The 21,664-nt window shown below is 31.2% G+C and overlaps 1 protein-coding gene across 1 annotated transcript; it reads left to right on the plus strand.

Annotated features, from left to right (window-relative positions):
- Window positions 1–12,805: 12,805 nt before the first annotated feature.
- Window positions 12,806–21,473, plus strand: LOC134715743 (uncharacterized). The gene is made up of 6 exons (XM_063578185.1): window positions 12,806–12,960; window positions 15,231–15,282; window positions 18,282–18,476; window positions 19,331–19,515; window positions 20,611–20,788; window positions 21,454–21,473. Exons 1-6 carry the CDS (start codon window positions 12,817–12,819, stop codon window positions 21,471–21,473), a joined length of 774 nt encoding a protein of 257 aa, XP_063434255.1. The 5' UTR covers window positions 12,806–12,816.
- Window positions 21,474–21,664: the final 191 nt, after the last annotated feature.

Consider the following 21,664-nt stretch of genomic DNA (forward strand, 5'->3'; position numbering starts at 1 on the left):
CGTACGATTTAAAATTTCTTCAGCTAATATTATTGCTAAAATTCGAATGACACGTTCGTGATCTGCCCTTTATTTCGTTAATCAGCAAAAATTCAAAAGTTGAACAGTTTAAATTGATTGAGCTAAAGTAAATTTCATGATTTTGTAACATAAAATTGACTTGAAATTTCAATGATAATCTGAAATTTTTATATACCACGATTACAGGCATTTTCTAAATTTAGGCATTTTATAAACTTGACTGAAAAATTTAGGCATTTTGGAAATGACTGCAAGTCTCATGCATTTTAAGTATTGACTGATATTTCAAAGTCATTTTGCAAAACAACTGGAAAAATTGAAAGGCATTTTACAAAACGCCTGAATTTTTTTTTAAGAAAGAAATGTTCATAGAAAATAAGCCATTGAAAGTATGGAATAACAGCTCTATTTTTCCTATAATGATAATTCTAGTAACGAATTTTAACGCTTATTAAATTTTTAAGGGTTTTTATAATTAAAAAAAATACTGAATTTACAATTTTTTTAAATTCCCACATGTTCTCGGCTCAAAAATGGTTGACAACCGGTAGCCTGGTATGGTGAAACGAATTCTATAGATGGGATAATTACTTTTTTATATATAAATTGGGACACTTAATATGGTTACTCGTGTAGGTAGAGTTTGGAACTCTTCAGTGGAAGATAAATTTAGAGTTCAGCAATTGTTAAATCTACAATGGAGTTGCTGAAAGGAGAAGGCCCGGTAAGACCCCTTTTTGACCAAAAATATAGCATTTTTACTAATTTGTTGTAATGTAAACTTTTTGCTATTTTTTAGAAAAAAGAATGTTTTAGTGCCATAAATATGGGCTGTTAGTGACAATGCATTGCACATGCATCAAATACTAGCAATTTTGACTATTTCAGCATTTTTACTTATTTTAAGACAAATTTTGTCTAAAATAGAGATGACCGCTTTTGTGTTCAGTCATAATATCTAAATAAATGTTGTATTTGATGATCATACACGACATATTTAAAGGTTGAGTCTAAACACGAACGTAACCACTATACACTTTACAGAAAAAGAACATCTACAAAGTGATGTTTTATGGCATATAAGATAGTTTTTTTCATAGCTAAGCTGTATGACCAAATCAGTTCAAACCTTTCTCATACACAAATGGAATCGACTGAAGTAGGCACCTAAGTGTTTAAAAAAAAAAACAACGCCATAAATATTTGATCAGATGTATTTCAAATTTGAGGCTCTTAGAGGACCTTCTCCTTTCGACAGAAGCTTGTTTATGACCAAAAACACAGTATCTATAGAGCAAACCTTTAAAGATTTATTTTTTTCCTTTCATTTTCCGATTCTTTAAGATAAATGAACATCAATTACTTTGTCAAACCTTTATATAATTTTATGAAACATTCGATTTGGCTGAAGATTTTAATTTATGATTAAGAGATAATATTATATATTAAGATTTGAATTTTCATTTTCATTTTACTTTTTAATAAATAGATGAACGATTTGTTTGAAACAGTTAACAATAAGATTCAGTCTAAACTAACCACATGGCGGGTCACTGATATATTATATAGTCGAGATATGAGATTTTCAACTTTGATTTTTTCTTTATAAGACACAGTTAAATAACCTGAGATTTTATTCAAATATATGTTTAGATAAGATTTCATTGCAACAAATGGATGTCCTATTTTTTTTTGTCTACACATTATGAATATTTTTTGTTGTTGTTAACTTTGACTGATAAATGCTTTTAAACGGTAACATGTGTCTCAAATGATGTAACTTTAGTTGTTTACTTATTCCATTACTGGTACATCAGTTAATAATTAAGTACCGGTTATTTACATAAAATAAGTAAAGAAAAAAAACCCATTCAAAACAGGTGTTTGATTCACAAGAAATTGCGAATACTACACACTTTTTTGTATATAACTATAAAAAAGATGACCTGATTGACGAAAGTCTATCATAAATTCAGAATAGGAAATTGAGAATTTTTGTCCGAAAATTTCCATTTACATGAAATGCAGGTTGCAAGTCCAAGTCACGAGTAAAATTGACCTCAAACGAGTAAGACAATTCTGTTTAAACCTCTTGTTTTTTATGCGCTCAAAATATTAGCATTTATGACTCTCTCTAAAAAAGTTAAACTTAAATTTGATTCGGCATATTTGACAAACATATACCGCAAAACTCTCACGAGCTTATGTTGTTTGTTTAATACCCAGCATAAGCAAAATGTGCAAGTTCCGATGTATTGTTATCGCCTAGATTTCCATTATGTAAATTAGGGTTTGGGTTTTTAGCCGATCTATAATCATGATAAATACGCGCAAATAAACGAGTGCAAAATAACATTCCTTATCGTGTGATATAAATACATCTCTTCAATGAACACTGAAAAAAATATTTTTGTTTACAACGAATTTTGTAAACGAAACAACGTGGCTGTACTGAATTATAGATTTTAAAAAAACCAACAGTAGTATACCGCTGTTCGAAATTCATAAATCGATTGAGAAAAAAACAAATCTGGGTTTAAAATCAAAACTGAGGGAAACATCAAATATAAGAGGAGACACAACAGAAACACAACATTAATTTAAAATTTTAATTTAAAAAACACACACAGAAACGAAATATAATATTACTGTAACAATGGTCATTTTCCTGACTTGGTATAGGACATTTAAGGAATACAATGGTGGGTTGAACCTGGTTGTGTGGCTAGCCAAAACTGCCGCTTTTATGGTAATGTAAAATATAACATTAAAATGACAACATTACATGACATGACTACAATACACATAAATGGGATAACATAAAAGACAGAAAAACACTCGAATAATAGGTGATACTCACTAGCGACATGTTTTTATGGTCTTAATTTTTTATATATTTATTTAGAAACTACACTTTACAATGGGGACATTTGCACGCTGGGTACCTACACATGCGTCTTAGAAATGAAGCAGAATCTGCTTACCCTTTCGAATCACCCCGTAGTGTTTGATGGGGTTTGTGTTGTTTATTCTTTAGATTTCTATGTTGTATCATGTGAACTATGGTTTGTCTGTTTGTCTTTTTCATTTTTAGCCATGGCGTTTTCAGTTTATTTTTGATTTATGAGTTTGACTGTCCCTCTTGTTTCTTTCGTCCCTCTTTTAGAAAATATAAAATAAAAACTTTACAATGAAATGATGTGCACACAACACCATATCATAGTTAAAAATTAATACCCTTCAAAACAAGCCACCTTTCATGAAAAACATTACTGTATTATATATATATAGATAAAATCTAAGAGATCACATCAATAAAAATGCACACGCAAATCACAGTAAGGTTATTTTTCTAAAATCGAAGACCTGTAAGATTACATTTCACTCAACATCTTTACAAACATTCCGATCAACCTGATAAAAATATTCACCTAGCAGTATGTTTATTTTTTAGTAGGACGGTAACTTTGTGAAGCAAATTAGTACTTAGGAAAATACTTGTTTCGTATAGGGGAATACTAAGAATAAACTCACCATATACATGTATACCAGGATTAAATTTTGTATATACGCCAGACGCGCGTTTCGTCTACCAAAATCTCATCAGTGACGCTCGAATCCATAAAAGTTAAAAAGGCCAAATAAAGTACGGAGAACTCGAAACGGAAAATCCCTTATCAAATGGTAAAATCAAAATCTCAAACACACAGAACGAATGAACAACAACTGTCATATTCCTGACTTTGTACAGTCATTTTCTATGTAGAAAATGGTGAATTAAACCTGGTTTTATAGCTAGCCAAACCTCTCACTTGTCTGAAAGTCATATAAAAACATTATATTGACAACGATGTGTGAACTAAAGTAACAGGATGTATAAGCACAAAGCAACGCCACATTTAAAAAAAGAAACACTAAAAGGTATCCAGACAAAGTACATTAGCAAAATCGAAAGACAATAAACGAAGTGTTCCACAAAGTCCTCAGATTTGCATGAACACATTTGACAGATGGGAGTCTAGCTCATATTCATTCTTTATAAAACTTGATTCATGGGTAAACGATTTGTTTGTGCTTACAATTTTAATCGTGTAGCTTAAAATCGAGAATGTTTGACAAATAAGGTTGTCTCCCAGGCGCAATGTTAAATTTGGAGAACGCATTTAGACTGCTTTTATTTACTTTAACTTGAAAATCTCTTTCACGAACAAACATTCAAATAAACGGTTTGAAAATATTCAGGTTAACATTTGCATTGTAAAAAAGTTTAAGACAATCCGTACTGAACACATTTCCCATATACTGGGGATATCATCATCCTCGATGTAGCGTTAAGTTATCTAGGTCACGAATTCTAGCAAAATAAGATATCGTTTGTCTATCAGGAAATCAGTTATTGACCAAACCTAAATCTACGGAAAGAGCCGATTTAGGGATATTCATTATAGTATGTCAATGAACAGGTAAAATATCTTTTGATACAAACAATAGTTGTCTGATCTGTAAGTTTACCAACCTTGTCCTTTTCCTGATGGTGATATTTTGACTTGGTATGGATTCAAAAGGTGGACAATGTATGTATAACAAGAGACAATCTTTTTTAATGAATTAATCAGGTTCGAACATGGATAATTCACTATTGCCTTTAATTTTCTTTTTATTTAAATATATTTTAAGGAAATCTAATCGAAATATATCCATACGACTTACATATTAATTCAATATCCAAGTCAAATATCAGTTTTAAGGAAAACAAATTAAAAATTGACAACGTTTTCTATATGATCTAATCTAACAAATTGACAATGAGGGCTACTAGTAATTAAGAACCAAACTTTACAACAACAGAAAATATTTCATTTTCCCATTGTGAGTTTTCTATTTCTGTGAAGTAACATTCCATAATCACCGATACATCTTCAAATTCATATAATATTCAATATTGAATTACTTATTCCCTCATTTTCTATGCATTTTCACATGCAGTTAACGTCTGCATCAAGTCAGGAAAATGACAGTTGTTGTCCCTTCGTTTGATGTGTTAAAGCTCTTGATATTGCCATTTGATTAGAGACTTTCCTTTTTTTAAATTTCCGTGGAGTTCAGTTTTTTAAGAATATTTTTTACTCAGATTTCGACATGATGAAGAACTTCCGATTTTGATTTTCCTTAGAGTTCGGTATTTTCGGTTAAAATAAAAAAAAATTAAAATGCCGAACACGCTAAAAAAATCCAGATCACGTCGAAAATGATAAGTATTACCTCGATCAAAAGAAAGCAAAAAGATAGAACACATGAAATCTTCCACATGTGGCGAAGGTGCTCTTAATAATGATAATAATATAACAATTAAGTGTATACTTGTGATGGCACTATGTGAATATTCATGTTTTCAGTTTCAACGACATGTATGCTTAATCTATTTGTGACTATGACAAGTGCTTTGGTATTCATGTCTTTTTTTTATTTTATTTTTTTATCTTGAATAGTATATAATTATATGCTTGATCATTTGAACACGAAAAAATATATATTCCTTTTTATAGTTATCCTTCGTTACATTGACTGAACTGTAAAAGACTACTGTTTATGTAATTCCTTAAAAATATCAGTGTAATCAAAATAAACAAATATACAAATATAAAAAAGAAGATTAGGTATGATTGCCAATGAGATAGCTGTTCACAAGAGACCAACGTGACACAAACATTAACAACTATAGGTCACCGTACGGCCTTCGCCAAGAACATCTACAAAGTGATGTTTTATGGCATATAAGATAGTTATTTTCATAGCTAAGCTGTATGACCAAATCAGTTCAAATCTTTCTCATACACAAATTGAATCGACTGAAGTAGGCACCTAAGTGTTTAAAAAAAAAACCAACGCCATAAATCTTTGATCAGATGTATTTCAAATTTGAGGCTCTTAGAGGACCTTCTCCTTTCGACAGAAGCTTGTTTATGACCAAAAACACAGTATCTATAGAGCAAACCTTTAAAGATTTATTTTTTCCTTTCATTTTCCGATTCTTTAAGATAAATGAACATCAATTACTTTGTCAAACCTTTATATAATTTTATGAAACATTCGATTTGGCTGAAGATTTTAATTTATGATTAAGAGATAATATTATATATTAAGATTTGAATTTGAATTTTCATTTTACTTTTACTTTTTTATAAATAGATGAACGATTTGTTTGAAACAGTTAACAATAAGATTCAGTCTAAACTAACCACATGGCGGGTCACTGATATATTATATAGTCGAGATATGAGATTTTCAACTTTGATTTTTTCTTTATAAGACACAGTTAAATAACCTGAGATTTTATTCAAATATATGTTTAGATAAGATTTCATTGCAACAAATGTATGTCCTATTTTTTTCATTTTTTTTTTGTCTACACATTATGAATATTTTTTTGTTGTTGTTAACTTTGACTGATAAATGCTTTTAAACGGTAACATACGTCTCAAATGATGTAACTTTAGTTGTTTACTTATTCCATTACTGGTACATCAGTTAATAATTAAGTACCGGTTATTTACATAAAATAAGTAAAGAAAAAAAAAACCCATTCAAAACAGGTGTTTGATTCACAAGAAATTGCGAATACTACACACTTTTTTGTATATACTTATAAAAAGATGACCTGATTGACGAAAGTCTATCATAAATTCAGAATAGGAAATTGAGAATTTTTGTCCGAAAATTTCCACTCACATGAAATGCAGGTTGGAATTACAAGTCACGAGTAAAATTGACCTCAGAGGAGTTAGACAATTCTGTTTAAACCCCTTGTTTTTATGCGTTCAAAAGATAAGCATTTATGACTCTCTCTAAATTCTTTTCGTAAGAAAGTAAGAAGTTAAACTTAAATTGGATTCGGCATATTTGACAAACATACCGCATAAACTCTAACGAGCTTATGTTGTTTATTTCATATCCAGCATACGGGAGCATTCGAGAAACACAAGTTTTGCCTTTAAGACAGCAAAAAAAAGCAAGCTCGTGGAGACTTAGAACTCGACATAAGAAACATAATTTTTTGTATTGGTAAAGACGTAAGAAAGGTTGGCCTGTTGCGGGTTTTTACGTTTCAAAGTGTTGTTTTATTGCTGTCTCCTTTCAAGAACATTCTCATAGTGATATAGAAACAAATTTATTTTACCCCGTGCTATCATAGCTGATAATTTAATTACAGAAATTTGGGTTGAAGATAAAAACATACTCAGTCTGGTGTACACGATTATCCGATTTCGACCAACAGCATTAACACATATGAAACATAATGAACCCAGTCATCTGTGTAGTTATTGAGAACATACCAAGTCAGTTTTATTATATTTCATGATTTTTGTTTGGAAAAACATCCAATTCTAAATACCTTACAACATGCATGTTTATCTAATTTCAAAGTACTAAAAACATCACCTATAAGGTGGGAAAGCAAGAACTTAGATAGATAAAATTAAAACCATATAAAATGCTCTTTTTTAACTCCTACTCATGATCGTAAAGTCTACTGATATACAGACTAATCCTGGTCCTATTGTAATGACATCACCAGATATTTTTGTAGCATTTGTGATTAGTCAGTAAACTGGGACTATACAAGGACATTGTATACAAGACGTGTGATCAGTGGTATCATATAAATTTCCTTTTTTTCTGTGTTTTTTCTTCTTCATATGACGTGGCTCTGTACTTCTATAACCCGTCATTGTATTTTTGTTCCATGATACATTTTGTATCCTCGTCTTGTTGTTTGCTGGTGAGCTTTGTCTGTATGACTTTTTGTGCTTCTTTATTACATGTGACGTGTCTCTGTACTTATACATCTTGTTATTTTGCCATGGTAAATGTGTGTATACATATTTTTTTTATTGATTAAGATAATAACACAATGTTGACTGCTGTACCCTTATTTAAACATTTTTACCTATTATTTCTGTTTGTTTTGATCACTGTGACATATCGTTGTCAATCTAGTGAAATTTTATGCAACTGTCGTACAAGTGAGAGGTTTAGCTATAGCAATAAAACCCGGTTTAATCCACCATTGTCCACATAAGAAAATGCCTGAACCAAGTCAGGGAATGCGAATGTGACAGTTGTTGTTCATTCGTTTGATGGGTCTGAGCTTTTGATTTTGGCATTTGATTTGGGACTTTCCGTTTTGAATTTACTCGAAGTCTATCAGTATTTAGGTAATTTTACTTTTTGTAATGGTATTTACTCAAAAAGTTATGAAGAACTAAATGACAGCATGATAAGCTAGCACACCAACACTACAGAAAGGTAATTTTTGATCAACATAGTATTGACTTAATAGATCCATTTGGAAGTTATATATGGATGACATCAATCGTCAAAATAGGGGAAAATCACATCCCACAAAAAAACCCATAATTGTAAGACAATCACACATGGACTACAATGGAAACGAAAAGACTCGTTAAAAGAAAGAGTTAACCTTTATAAAAAAATCCGGGAATCCAATATTTACTTAAAATACAAAGAGGATAATCACCAGGTACAAATATTTATATGGATATCATGATTTATTACGAATACATTAAAAGCATTATATATCGCAAACAAATTTAGATTTAACACTATGAACAATTGTGGACTTATATTAAAGGGGAATTAGCAACGAGATATGGAACCTATGTTCATGTGAACTTCAATTGAACCTCTGAGATAGAGATGGGCTACACACGGGTGAGGCGTGTCCGGCTATTAAACAGAAAAGAATTTCAACACTGAAAGTGAAACCGCTGAAGGTGAAACCATTTGAACGAATGATTCGATCTGCAAAAACTCATTCTTATACAGGTAAAAACGATTATTAACATATTTTTTAAACATACAAAATGAAATAAAACTGACCTAGAAAAATCTAATTGTACGAGTTTGCCATCTATTCATATCTATGTTTATGTTAATATCTGGTAATATTAACATCGACAATCTGCAAAGTTTACATCGATGGCTAATTCGATGGCGTCTGGACTAAAATACATGCTAAATGTTGATACATATTATCGAGTCGTTTTATTTTAGACTATTTTTTTGAATTTAGATATGCATTTTAGTATACGATAAAACAAATATACGAATTTTAATAAGATCGGTAAACATGAATTTGACAGCTGATGTCCATTTGATTATATAAAAACTGATTATAATGGTACATTGTATAACTGAAATTACACAAATCAAGATTGCAAACTCATAACTGATCCACTACAAACACCTTGTTCACTTAACACACAATTCCAGTCTGTATTCACACATAAAACACCAGCAGCCAATATCTTCCATACATAATTGCTCAAACAGTGCATCATGCCACAGATTACTCTTTTTCAACCAATGTCAACATTATTTATAATAGCGGATGGTACACACAATCTTTCACAAAATGTAAATCGAAACACAGCAGATCAGATCTAAATAGTTATAAAGCCAAACAAGTACAAAGTTGAAGAGCATTGAGGACATAAAATTCTAAAAACATTGTGCCAAATACGGCTAAGGTAATCTATTCCCGGGATAAGAAAATCCTTAGTATTTCGAAAAAGTCAAAGTTTCGTAGTAGGAAATTTATAAAATGACCATATAATTGATATAAGCATATACAATGAATAATTTAAAATGAAAGGAAATAAAATCCACATAAGATAATATCATTGTTAAAAAATAATACCCGTAAAAACAAGCCACCTTTCATGAAAGAAATTACAGCATTATATATGTAGATAAAATCTCAACATTTAGAGATCTTATTAGTTAAAAATCTCATCATAGTTACCAGGACTAAATTTTGTATATACGCCAGACGCACGTTTCGTCTACAAAAGACTCACCAGTGACGCTCGAATCCAAAACAGTTAAAAAGGCCAAATAAAGTACGAAGTTGAAGAGCATTGAGGACCAAAACTCCTAAAGGTTTTGTCAAATACATCTAAGGTAATCAATGCATGAGATAGAAGAGCCTTAGTATTTAAAAAATTTAAAATGTCAAAATTTGGTAAAAAGGTAATTTATAAATATGACCATATCAATGATAATTCATGTCAGCACAAAAAAGTGCTGACTACTGTGCTGGTGATACCCTCGGGGAAATAAATCTCCACCAGCAGTGGCATGCACACGCAAATCACAATCAGCTTACTCTAAAATCGAAGACATGTAAGTATGCATTTCACTCACCATCGTAACAAATATTTGGACCAACAAAATATTTACCTAGCAGTATGTTTATTTTTTCGTAGGACGGTAACTCTGTGAAGCAAAAGTCGGAAACATTAGTATTTAGGTACTCATTGATATATCGACAAAGTACGTGTTTCGTAAAGTATGAAAAAAGTAAAATAAAAAATACTGAACTCAGAGGAAAATTCAAAACGGAAAGTCCCTAATCAAAGGGCAAAATTAAAAGCTCAAACACATCAAACGAATGGCCAACAACTGTCATATTCCTGACTTGGTACAGGCATTTTCTAAAGAGCCACGCCACATTGACACAGCAAAATCGAAAGACAATAAATTGTTCAACTGACTCCTCAGATTTGCATGAAAACATTAACAAATAGGAGTCTAGCTCATATTCATTCAATACAAAAATTGATTCATGGGTAAACAATTTGTGTGTGTTAGCAAATCTAACCGTGTGGACTAAAGGTCCGACAAATAAGGCTGTCTCCAAGGTACATGGTTAAATCTAGAGAACGCATTAAGACTGTGGTTATTTCTTATAACTTCAAAATCTCTTTCACGAACAAACATTCCAAAAAGTTTGTTGAAAATATTCAGGTTAACATCTGAATTGTAAACAAGATCACACCTAGCCGTACTGAACACATTTCCCATATACTGGGGATATCCACATACTCGATGTAGCGTTGAGTTATCTAGGTCATGAATTCTAGCAAAATAAGACGCCATTTGCATATTAAGGAAATCATTTATTGGTTCCCAACCCAAATCTATGAAAAGAGCACTATTAGGGATATTCATATTAGTATGTGAATGAACGGATAAAATATCTTATGATACAAAAAATTGTTGTCTGATCTGTGAGTTTACCAACCATGTCCTTTTCCTGATGGTGACATTTTGACTTGACGTGGATTCAAAAGGGGAACAATGTATGCATAACACGAGACACACAACCTTTTTATATATGAATTAATCAGTTTTGAACAACGATAATTCACTGTTGCCTCTAATTTTCTTCTTATTTAAGAATTGAATGCTTCTTTTTGTAACTTCATTGGGGTGTAAAAGCGTTGGCCTAAGTACATTTGTTATGAAGCGCGGAAGCTCTTCGTTCTAAAAATATGCACACGGTCAATGCTTTTACAACCTATGAAGTTACAAAAAGAAGCATTCAATACTTATAATTACATTTTTTTAAGCTAGGATCATGAAAACACAAATGGTATCAAGTTTTTATTTAATTTATCTGTGCACTTTATTGTTGGACCTCGTGTCAGCATGATAGATAAATTTTATCGTGTAATAAAGTTGCTTAAGGAAAAACGCGAGATTGCAGAATAGCCAATCAGAATCACGTATTATAATAAAACATACATCTATTGTAATTATTTATATATATATTCAAGGAAATATAATCAAAATATATCAAGAACACTTACATATCAATCAATTAATTATCCAAGTGAAATATCCGTTTTAAGGAAAACAAATTAAACAAAATGACGTATTCATTTGATTAAGGACTTTCCGTTTTGATTTGGGACTTTCCGTTTTGAATTCAGTAGTTCGGAGTTCAGTATTTTTGTGATTGTACTTTTTTGGTATAATCTAATCTAACAAATTGACAATGAGGGTTACTAGTAACGTTCCATGTTCACTGGTATATGGAGTATTCATATATATACATCTCCGAGTTTACACAATATGCAATAATGAAAGGCTTAATCCACAATTTTCTACATAAAAAAAATGCCTGTACCAAGTCAGGAAAATGACAGTTGTTATCCATTCGTTTGATGTGTTTGAACTTTTGATATTGCCATTTGATAGTCCTTTTTTTATTTTACTTTTTACTAATACTTTGGCTTGATAAGGGACTTTCCGATTTGAATTTTCCTTGGATTTCGGCGGGTCCACACATGTTAAGAAAAAAAACAGCTGCTGCAGATGTCAATAAATAAGGTAACTAAGATGTAAAGTGTGGCAGCATCGTCATTATAAACACCAGCCTTATTTGGATTTAAGTAGCATAACTAAATTCGCTTGAACGTTAACAGGGTCGGATGACGACGATATGCCAGACCACAATGAGACCACAATTTAATACAATCGTATATAGTTTAAAGTTAATACAATGATGTATTGTGTTTTTAAATGTCCTGTACCAAGTCAGGTTTATGGCAGTTGGTTGTTAAAAAATGGTTTCCTCATATAGTTGATATGTTTCCCTCGGTTTAAATTTGTAACCTGGATTTGTTATCTCTCGGTGGATGTATGGCAAGTTAACAGCCGAATATCACTGTTGCCTTTATTATACACTCTTTTCGCTTATTTCACGTGTTTATACATTTTTTACTTTCAAATGTTCAGATTAAACATTCTTTTAAAGGTAAATTTATAAAATTCGTTCGGACCCACCGAACTTATTGTTTTTAAATATATTTTTTTATTCTCCAGTGGAACGTAGAAGTAAGAATTGTTTATTGAGAATTTAGAACTTCCTTGTCTATAATACTGTTTACCTGTATGTACTTATCAATAGCATACCTGGGGATATAAATGTCTACCAGCGAAATGCATTTGCTGGGTGTGTGTATTATCGCCTTTCTAGTTAACATTGTGGAAACGGCCATTTCATCATCTGTCTGTCCAGTGAGTCCTTTCAGTGGACGCCCACCATGTAATGAGACATGCTCGAGACTGGTGAGTTCTTATCTTCAAGTTTTTGACCTCTAAAGAAAATAAAGTATTTTTGTTTCTTTCTATTTTCAAGATTAAACATGTTAACATACTTCAAACTTTTAAATATTCGACTTTTTCAAATAAATAAGATTTTGAAAATTAAAATTGTTTTTAAAAGTTGTTTAAGCAATGTATAAGTTTTATTGTTGCTAAATTTATTTACAATTTGTCAATACTCCATGCCACTTAAATCTACCATGTAGTCTAAAATAAGTTAATGTCTACTTCTACTGTAAACTTATTTAGTCCCATAGGATTGAGATTGACCTATATATCAGTTCTTACAATCTTTGCCAATTTATACATTATTTTTAAATTGTTTGGCATACATTTTATTCTGAGTGCGTTGTTTGAAATCACGGTCGAAAGGAACAAAATCGTATAAACTTTCGTATCAAATTATTTCAAAGTGAGGATTTTTAAAAAGGACTCTCTTGTAATAGAAAGTTATACACAGACACACTGCTGTAATTGGAAGCTTGTAATGGGTCCTTTTAAGGGATGTAAAGTACATCAATGTAGTGCAATTTCACTGTTATTTTTTTTTTTAACAAAATGGATAACTTTGAAGTAAGATATCATGATAGCTAGTAAATATATGACCAAGCATTTTCTTATCAAATATATTTATGGGTTAGAATTTCGCAAAAAATATCAATATATGAATGGGAATGGGGAATTAAAACCGCAGTCGGATGTCTGTACACAAATTAGTTGATTGGTATCCACACTCACTACTACGATGAGAAGCTCTCGACATATTGAAGACCTTTGTCATGATTATCGTTGCGTAAAAGACTTAGGTTCAGTGGAAATAGCGTTATAATTATAGATTATTACATGGCTTTTTCCATATTGTCCTGGTATCAGCCCTAGACTCCCATATCAAGCCAGAGGACCATTTAGAAAATGTAATGTAATAATCTATTTATCACATATTTTCAAGCAGGAGAAAACAAATAGCTTACATCAAATTATGTTAAATATTTCATCAAAAATCAAAAAGATATTTAAGTTATAACGAAAAAAATAAATAAATGTATCACTGTGAGTTAAAAAAAAGTTCGTATCACAGTAAGTTAACAACGTTTTGTGAAAAGTTTCATAAATAATTAACAATAAATATATTAAGTCTAAGAATTGCAAATATTAAACGACTTTAAAGTGTTACATTACAAATGAGAAAAAAATGCTTAGGAAGATATTCTATATCGCTACTCATTCCAGTGTGGCGTCATATATTTTCTAAATTCTTCATGACGTCAAAATTTTACGGGAACTTTTGTGACTTTCACTGTTGATTTTTACTTTTTTCTTCTACAGCACATATTTGTAACTTTCTAAATTTCTTTTCATTGTTTTCAACTTGTTTACAAATAGCCTTTGATTGACAGGTTACCGGAAGTTAAACTCGGGGGCTTGATATGGATTTCGAGGGCTGATAACCAACGTTGACTTCAGGCTATTATTGGCCATGCAAAAACGTACATATCAGTACAAAATGTGTGATAAAATTCAATACGAATATCGTCTCCAAATACAACATGTGTTGATGATATATTTTAAGACTTTGTGACATACTTTTTCTTTTCCATGTTTCTGGTCAGGACAATTGTCAGACTTTCAAATGAAAACGCGTGCCTCTGTTTACCACTTTTTAAAATGAGAAGCGAGTTCGTATTTAATGAAAAAAAATCCATGGTTATGTATGTCATTATGTATATAGATGAAGGCTAAAGTGCCATACAAACGATTGAAACTATCGGAATTACATTAATGAATATTATATGTAAATTACATTACCGTTTGAAAATCAGAATTACTAATTATGATAAAATAATAACCTCAAATTTCTGGAAGTACAGTGGCTCTTGTTCATTGTAACCAGAGTTGTACAACTGACTGTGCACATAGAATATAGCTACGACCAAATGCGAATCAATAACCCTACATACTCAAATATAGTTGTTTTGTAGTCTGTTACAATTTCACATATTTGACTATTTAAAAAAAAAGATAGAGGCGTTAAAGCTTTCCTTATAGAGGTACTTTTAGGAAAAATTATTGGAAATAAAACTATATCAACTAAACACATGTTTCAATTATTTGCTTGGATCCTTGCATATATTGGAGCAGAAAATCATAATTTTTTGCTGTTCTTAACTATTTTTCTAAAATTACTCTAAAATTATAAAAAAAATGTTAATAGAATGTTCTTCTTTTGTTTGTAGTCCAGTTTCGCTGGTAGAAGACAATTCCTCTGTAAAATTGGATACAAAATAGGTTTGTGTTTTTTAATTAGAATATTGAAACTAGTCTAGTTTGTATTATTTAATAATTTTGCATACTAATATTATTTCATGATGGTCTTGATGTATAAACGCTGCGTACTGATGTCGTTTATTATCTTAACAACGTGTTATATTGTTCTTTCATTTGTCTTTGTTCTATTATTAATATTACTTTTACTGTTGGGTTGTTTTATGTGAAATCCTTTTGACGTAGCTCGGTACTTAAACATTCCGTCAATGTGTTTGTATTGTCTTTATTTTTTTTCTGGTGTGTTTTGTATATGCGACTTTTTGTGTTTCTTTGGTTCTTATAACGTGACTTTGTACTGTAAAAGATCCCGTCAGTATGATATTGTTCTATAATATGTCATTATAATATATTTCTATTATAAATTAGAAAATACTGTGAACCACAAACGTCAAAATTATTCAATCGAATAGTGGAATGAACTATTTGTGGATTCTTATAAAGTGTGTATAATTTTTGGACTATTTTAAGTCTAGGTCTATTTCTAAATTAATTCTAACATACTTTTGATTTTTCAACCCTGTATGTCTATGCAAAATAAAGGCAACAGTAGTATACCGCTATTCAAAACTCATAAATCCATGGACAAAAAACAAAATCGGGGTAAAACACTAAAACCGAGGGAAACGCATTAAACATAAGACGAGAACAACGACAAAACACTAAAATGTAACACACACAGAAACGGACCAAGGATCAGACAAAATTCCACGAAAATAACAAATATAACATCAAAACCAAATACATGAATTTGGGATAGACAAGTACCGTGACACGTCTCATCGCAATGCAAACATTGCCCATGTGAAATTTAAAAATTGGTCGTATTTACATTGAACGACAAATATATGTCACGTATAAAATTTTCTGAAGTCAGACATGCGAAACAATGAATGTGTTTGTAGATTTGTGTTTTTTGTGTTATGTTAAATTGTTCCTTTTAAAATTGTTACACTATGATGACTGCTGTACCCATATTTTGGCTATTTTATTTGTTATGTCTGTTTAGTTCACGCATAGTTGTAAATATAACGGAATTTGATGAGACTGTCATCAAAAGGACAGGTTTAGCGCTATAAAACCAGGTTTAATCCTCCATTTTCTACATTTGAAAACCCTGTACCAAGTCAGGAAAATGACTGTTCTTGTCCATTCGTTTTTAATGTGTTTTGTAATTTGATTTTGCCATGTGATTATGGACTTTTCGAATAGATTTTCCTCTGAGTTCAGTGTTTTTGTGATTTTACCTTTTCAGAATTATCAAACGAAATCTATGTAACTTAATCAAATAACCATGTTTAATTTGCAAGTTAATAGTATCGTTTCTAAGTTACGGAAACCCCATACTTTTCATGTATGTTTTTCTTAATGCAACACGAATGAAATGTTAAAACTGCATAGTGAATTCCGCCGAATTCACACAATACAGGCGAGTAAAGTGTTGTATCCAAAATCGCATTGTCCAGCTTTACAATAAAACTATTTGGTAATTTACTTACAAAAACATGTATTTATGTGCAAGGATTATGCTCTGTTTTCAAATGTGCATGAATTATTCAAGATATTTTCCGATTTTGAACGCTGCCGTCATCTACAATTTCAAGGCCGTAAAATTGAAAAATTGATATAAAACCAACAGTTTTTTTGGTTGTCATAAAAAAAATGATGAATTTCAATCCTTCCAAATTAAGACTATCTAATGTTTGTTAGATGTGTTTAAACTTTGATTTTGCCATTGATTATGGCCTTGACGTTTTCCACGGATTTTTTTTTAGTATTTTCCTTTTAACCATTTTTTAATCCATACTTTTTGTTAAGAAACATTCTTGTAGCATTCACTAAAAATGTCATTATGTCATAATAATTGTGTTAAGTTCAAAAGGAAAACTGACATCAAAAAACAATTGACGGCATTAAATTCATAATCTAAATTATTACAAAAAATGAGACAAAAACCTAACGACATAAGTAACAAACACTGCCTTGACAAATAGACAGGTGTCTTAACAATATGTTAAGATGAATTATTAGAACACTGAACACATTCAAAATTATATGATTAAAAATAGTCAAAACGTATTCTAAATTTGTCTTCTGTTGTATACACGTATTGTAATCACAATCATAATGTATACCTAGAGTAAAAAGCTTAAAATTTTGCCTGTATGATAATAGCATTAATTTACTGTGAATTCCATATTTCCTGAAGTGGTGTTTAGCGGGCTAATATGAAAAATCACATTCGTCCGGTTTTATAACATGCCTTTCCGCTATTACGTTATAGCATGTTACCACGGCGTTACTAGACAAAGTCCGGTAAATACACCTTTATAGTACGTTTTCAGTGAAAAACAACTAATGAGGGTGCAAAACATTTTTTTAGGAAACAACAACATTTAATTTATGTAAATTGCAACAAAAAAGTTAATACAATGAATGCATTTTTTCCAAGTTCCAGCATAATGTAGTAAGTTAATTACAAATGATGACTTTTCCAAACAATATACTTTGTGTTGTATTTTTTGGTATTGTGAATATGCAAAAAGATTAAACTGTTGTTTTTCTCCTCTGTTTAGACATATGACAAAAAGATTCATATTGGATGTATTACATTTGTCATCCGATCTCTGTAAACTTTTCATTTTAAGAAGTTCTACTTGAGAACCATCGAAAGGATAAATTTTTAAACTGTTATCCTTTCCATTGTTGAAGCATATGATGATAAATAATAACATGCCATTTTTTTCCATTTCAGATCTATTATCAGCACTTGGTCAATATCAGCCTTCCCCTCTTTGACAGATATTGAACATCAGGCTGATAATACATCTGATGATAAAAATGCCATGTACTAATTTGATAGTATTTTATGTCATGCCGAGTCGTTAGTTTAAATTAACACATAAGTTACAGCAAATTGTTGATTTACCTTAGATGCAATATTATTATTAAATTTCCTGTAGAATGGCAAGATTTTAGTGACAGATATGGATTAGATGTGGTATCAATTTTTAAAAATTCAGCTGAACAACTGCTTACAGCACCACTATTGGTAGGAATCGCGTTATATCCTTTGCCATACAGGCAAAACCAGGGATTCAGCCCAACACTGAACATATCTTTCAGGATTCCATTTATTGGAAGATCCAACTCACCAGGTACTTATACAAGATTCGGTTTTATATATGCTTATTAAATTTGCACTATACAATATGTGATGTTTTCTCACGATACAAATATTGACCTCTGATCTCCAATGCGAGTTAACACTCAATCAATCAGTAAAATAACACATTCAGTAAAATTACAGACTAGATGACTCTACTGTTATCTAAATATCTCTGAACGCCTAATTATATTATAAGGAAACATCACAAATGGTCAGTTTAAAAAAAACTTTATAAGAAAGAACGACTGAAATCAAACCCTCATTAGTTTAACGGTCACCATGACGAATGTGTTGACGATACAATGTGTCGATGTTTCAATTTATTAATGATTTATTTATACGCCAAGATATCTTCAGAGAACAAAACAGCATCTGATCCGCAATTTTACCTATTGTGAGTCTTTTCCCTATTGTGACAATTTGACTGATTTGGAATTAGCATGGAATGCTAATGCGGAATGCATAATGTAAGACGCTTAAATGGTTGATTCGTCCGATTTCGCTCCGTTAGAAGTTCATGCATCACAAGAGACTAAATGACACACACATTAACAATTATATAGGTCACCTCCGGCAAACAATGAACAAAGTCCATACCGTATAGTCAGCTATAAATGCCCCCGAAATGACAAATTAAGAAAAAATCAAACGAGAAAAAAAACGGTATAAAAAATGAATGAAAACCAAATATATTACACAGAGCAAACGACAATCACTGAATTACAGGGCTCCTGACTTCATGTTGATTCGGATCGGACACTTTTTTATATTAATTCCACATTGCCATAATCTATAGTTCATAGAATTAAGCAGCAACGATAATATGATCAACGTTTCTTTCAGAAACTAAAGCGGTACTTTTAAAATTTGGAAGTCCTGTATCCAAAAATCAAACGTTCAACAGATTTACCGACACAGCTTACAGTTTCCAGAGAAAAAGCGACAATAGTTTTGATAGGGACGGCAGGATATATCGATTATTTGATTTCTCATCATATACTCCAAACTCACTCGATTATCAGCATCATGTAAGTGTTCTCTAGATGATGTTCGTCATACATAATATTGCTGCCAATAATGTCTTCCAGTATGGTATCAGTTTTAGTTTGTGAAATTTGTAATTGTTCTTACATCAAAATACTTCTAGATAAAGTTCATAGTTGGACGTTATTTGGTGTTCTGTGGTTCGTATGAAGATTATTATCGGAACACATGTCTTTCGCAAACACATGATGGTTCTTTCTGGTGTATAGTATACCATATTATCCTATAGTATTCTTTTGTAAGATACAATTTAGGTAATCTCCTTATAAAAGAGGAGCGAATGATAACAGTTTGACATTCAAACTCAAAGATCCTATTGTTTCAGTTATCTCTTGTTCCATAGCTTTGTTTAATAGATAAAGGAAGAAGTGGTGTGAGTGCCAATGAGACAACTCTCCGTCCAAATAACAATTTAAAATAATAAACCATAATATGTCAATGTACGGCCTTCAACACGGAGCCTTAGCTCAAACTGAACAATAAGCTATAAAGGGCCCCAAAATTACTAGTGTAAAACCATTCAAACGGGAAAAACCAACGTTCTAATCTATATAAAAAAAACGAGAAACGAGAAACAAATGACAGCTATTGTATATCATATTTAAGCATGTTAGAGAAAATCTAATTACGAAATTACCGAACTCCATGGTAAATTTGAGAAAGGAAAGTCAACAATAACACACAAAACACTGGACTTTACTATTTTGTCGGGCAAGGACATCATTGACGAAACCCAAGTAGACAAATTTTGTTGTAGACCATAGGTTCAACATCTAATTTTGAACTGTTTTATCTTTCAAGTTTTAAATTCAATTCCTAGACTGTTAACAATACCAAGTAACATTATTCTTTTAATTTGATACGCCCACACACAAATCATCCTTGGCTATCCGATGAAATTAAATATACCAGAGGTTATTCAAAGTTAGCTTATAAAGGATTTTTTGTTGCGTTTTGGAAGACCATAGGTTACTTATACTATGGCCTAATCTATTTTTCGAACCAAATCATATCAGAAATAGTCCTTACATTATTTTCTAAAATATGAATCAATTACAGAATATCACATGTAATTTCAGGTTGTTAACAACTACCCATGTTTGTATGGTTTAGATGACTGCGGTTACAAAAAAAAGATATATACTATAACTCTTACTTCCATTGCAATGAATACATCTTCATATCAGAAATACTTCAAATGTGGTCCATCCAATTGCTGGATGAGTAGTTTGACATATACAGTCAGTGTAGTGCCAGGTAATATCAATCAAGACAAATGTACACCTAAAATATACATCACAGCATTACAGCTTTTTGTCACCATAGACTGTTCTCGCGTATCAACACACCTGAAGATCATAAACGTCTTTTTCTGAAAATTAAGTATATTAGCAGAGGTATTGATTTTATCAACTTATCTAGTATACTTAATGACTCTACCGTTCAAATCTTTACACCTCCCTATTTTGATAATTTAGAACCACCTATAATTTCATCCACATACAAAATACCCATCAGAAGTTTATTTTTTAATTGTACGTCGGTTACATCAGACATGAATATAGATATTAATACATGTACTCTCTTAACTTGAAACTGTGAATCGTCGAAGTGTAGATATGTTCTCTATGGCCATGTTATTACAGGGGACCTCAAAATCGTTCAGGACAGAGAGATTAAAAACTTTTTGAAAAAAGGACCAAAATATCGTCCTCCATTTAACATAGATTGGAAAGAGTGTCGCCATGTTACCAGAGATGCTCTTTCCCCGTTTTGTAAAAAATGGTGTAAACGGGAAAAATCTGATAAAAATCTTTTGATTCTTATTAAAATAAATGTATGAATGTGGCAGATAAAGGACTATCACATTTTGCAGATAATTTGGAAGTAAATAATAGAGTACATAATACACCTATTTCCAGAATTAGAAATAAACGTTTAGAACTTAATGAATTTAAGATGTGGTGGTGGTATGCCGTAAATATTACACGGACGTTCTTCAGAATGAAATTTTAAATTCATCTACATTCAAGTCCATCCGCTCCACAGAGAATCGCATAGTAAACAAACATATCCCAACCGCATCAAAGCTTAAGGCTTCTTCTGAACATTTGAAGGTCCCATTGATGAATT

This window comes from Mytilus trossulus, chromosome 1 (genome assembly GCF_036588685.1).
Source record: "Mytilus trossulus isolate FHL-02 chromosome 1, PNRI_Mtr1.1.1.hap1, whole genome shotgun sequence".
Taxonomy (NCBI): domain Eukaryota; kingdom Metazoa; phylum Mollusca; class Bivalvia; order Mytilida; family Mytilidae; genus Mytilus; species Mytilus trossulus.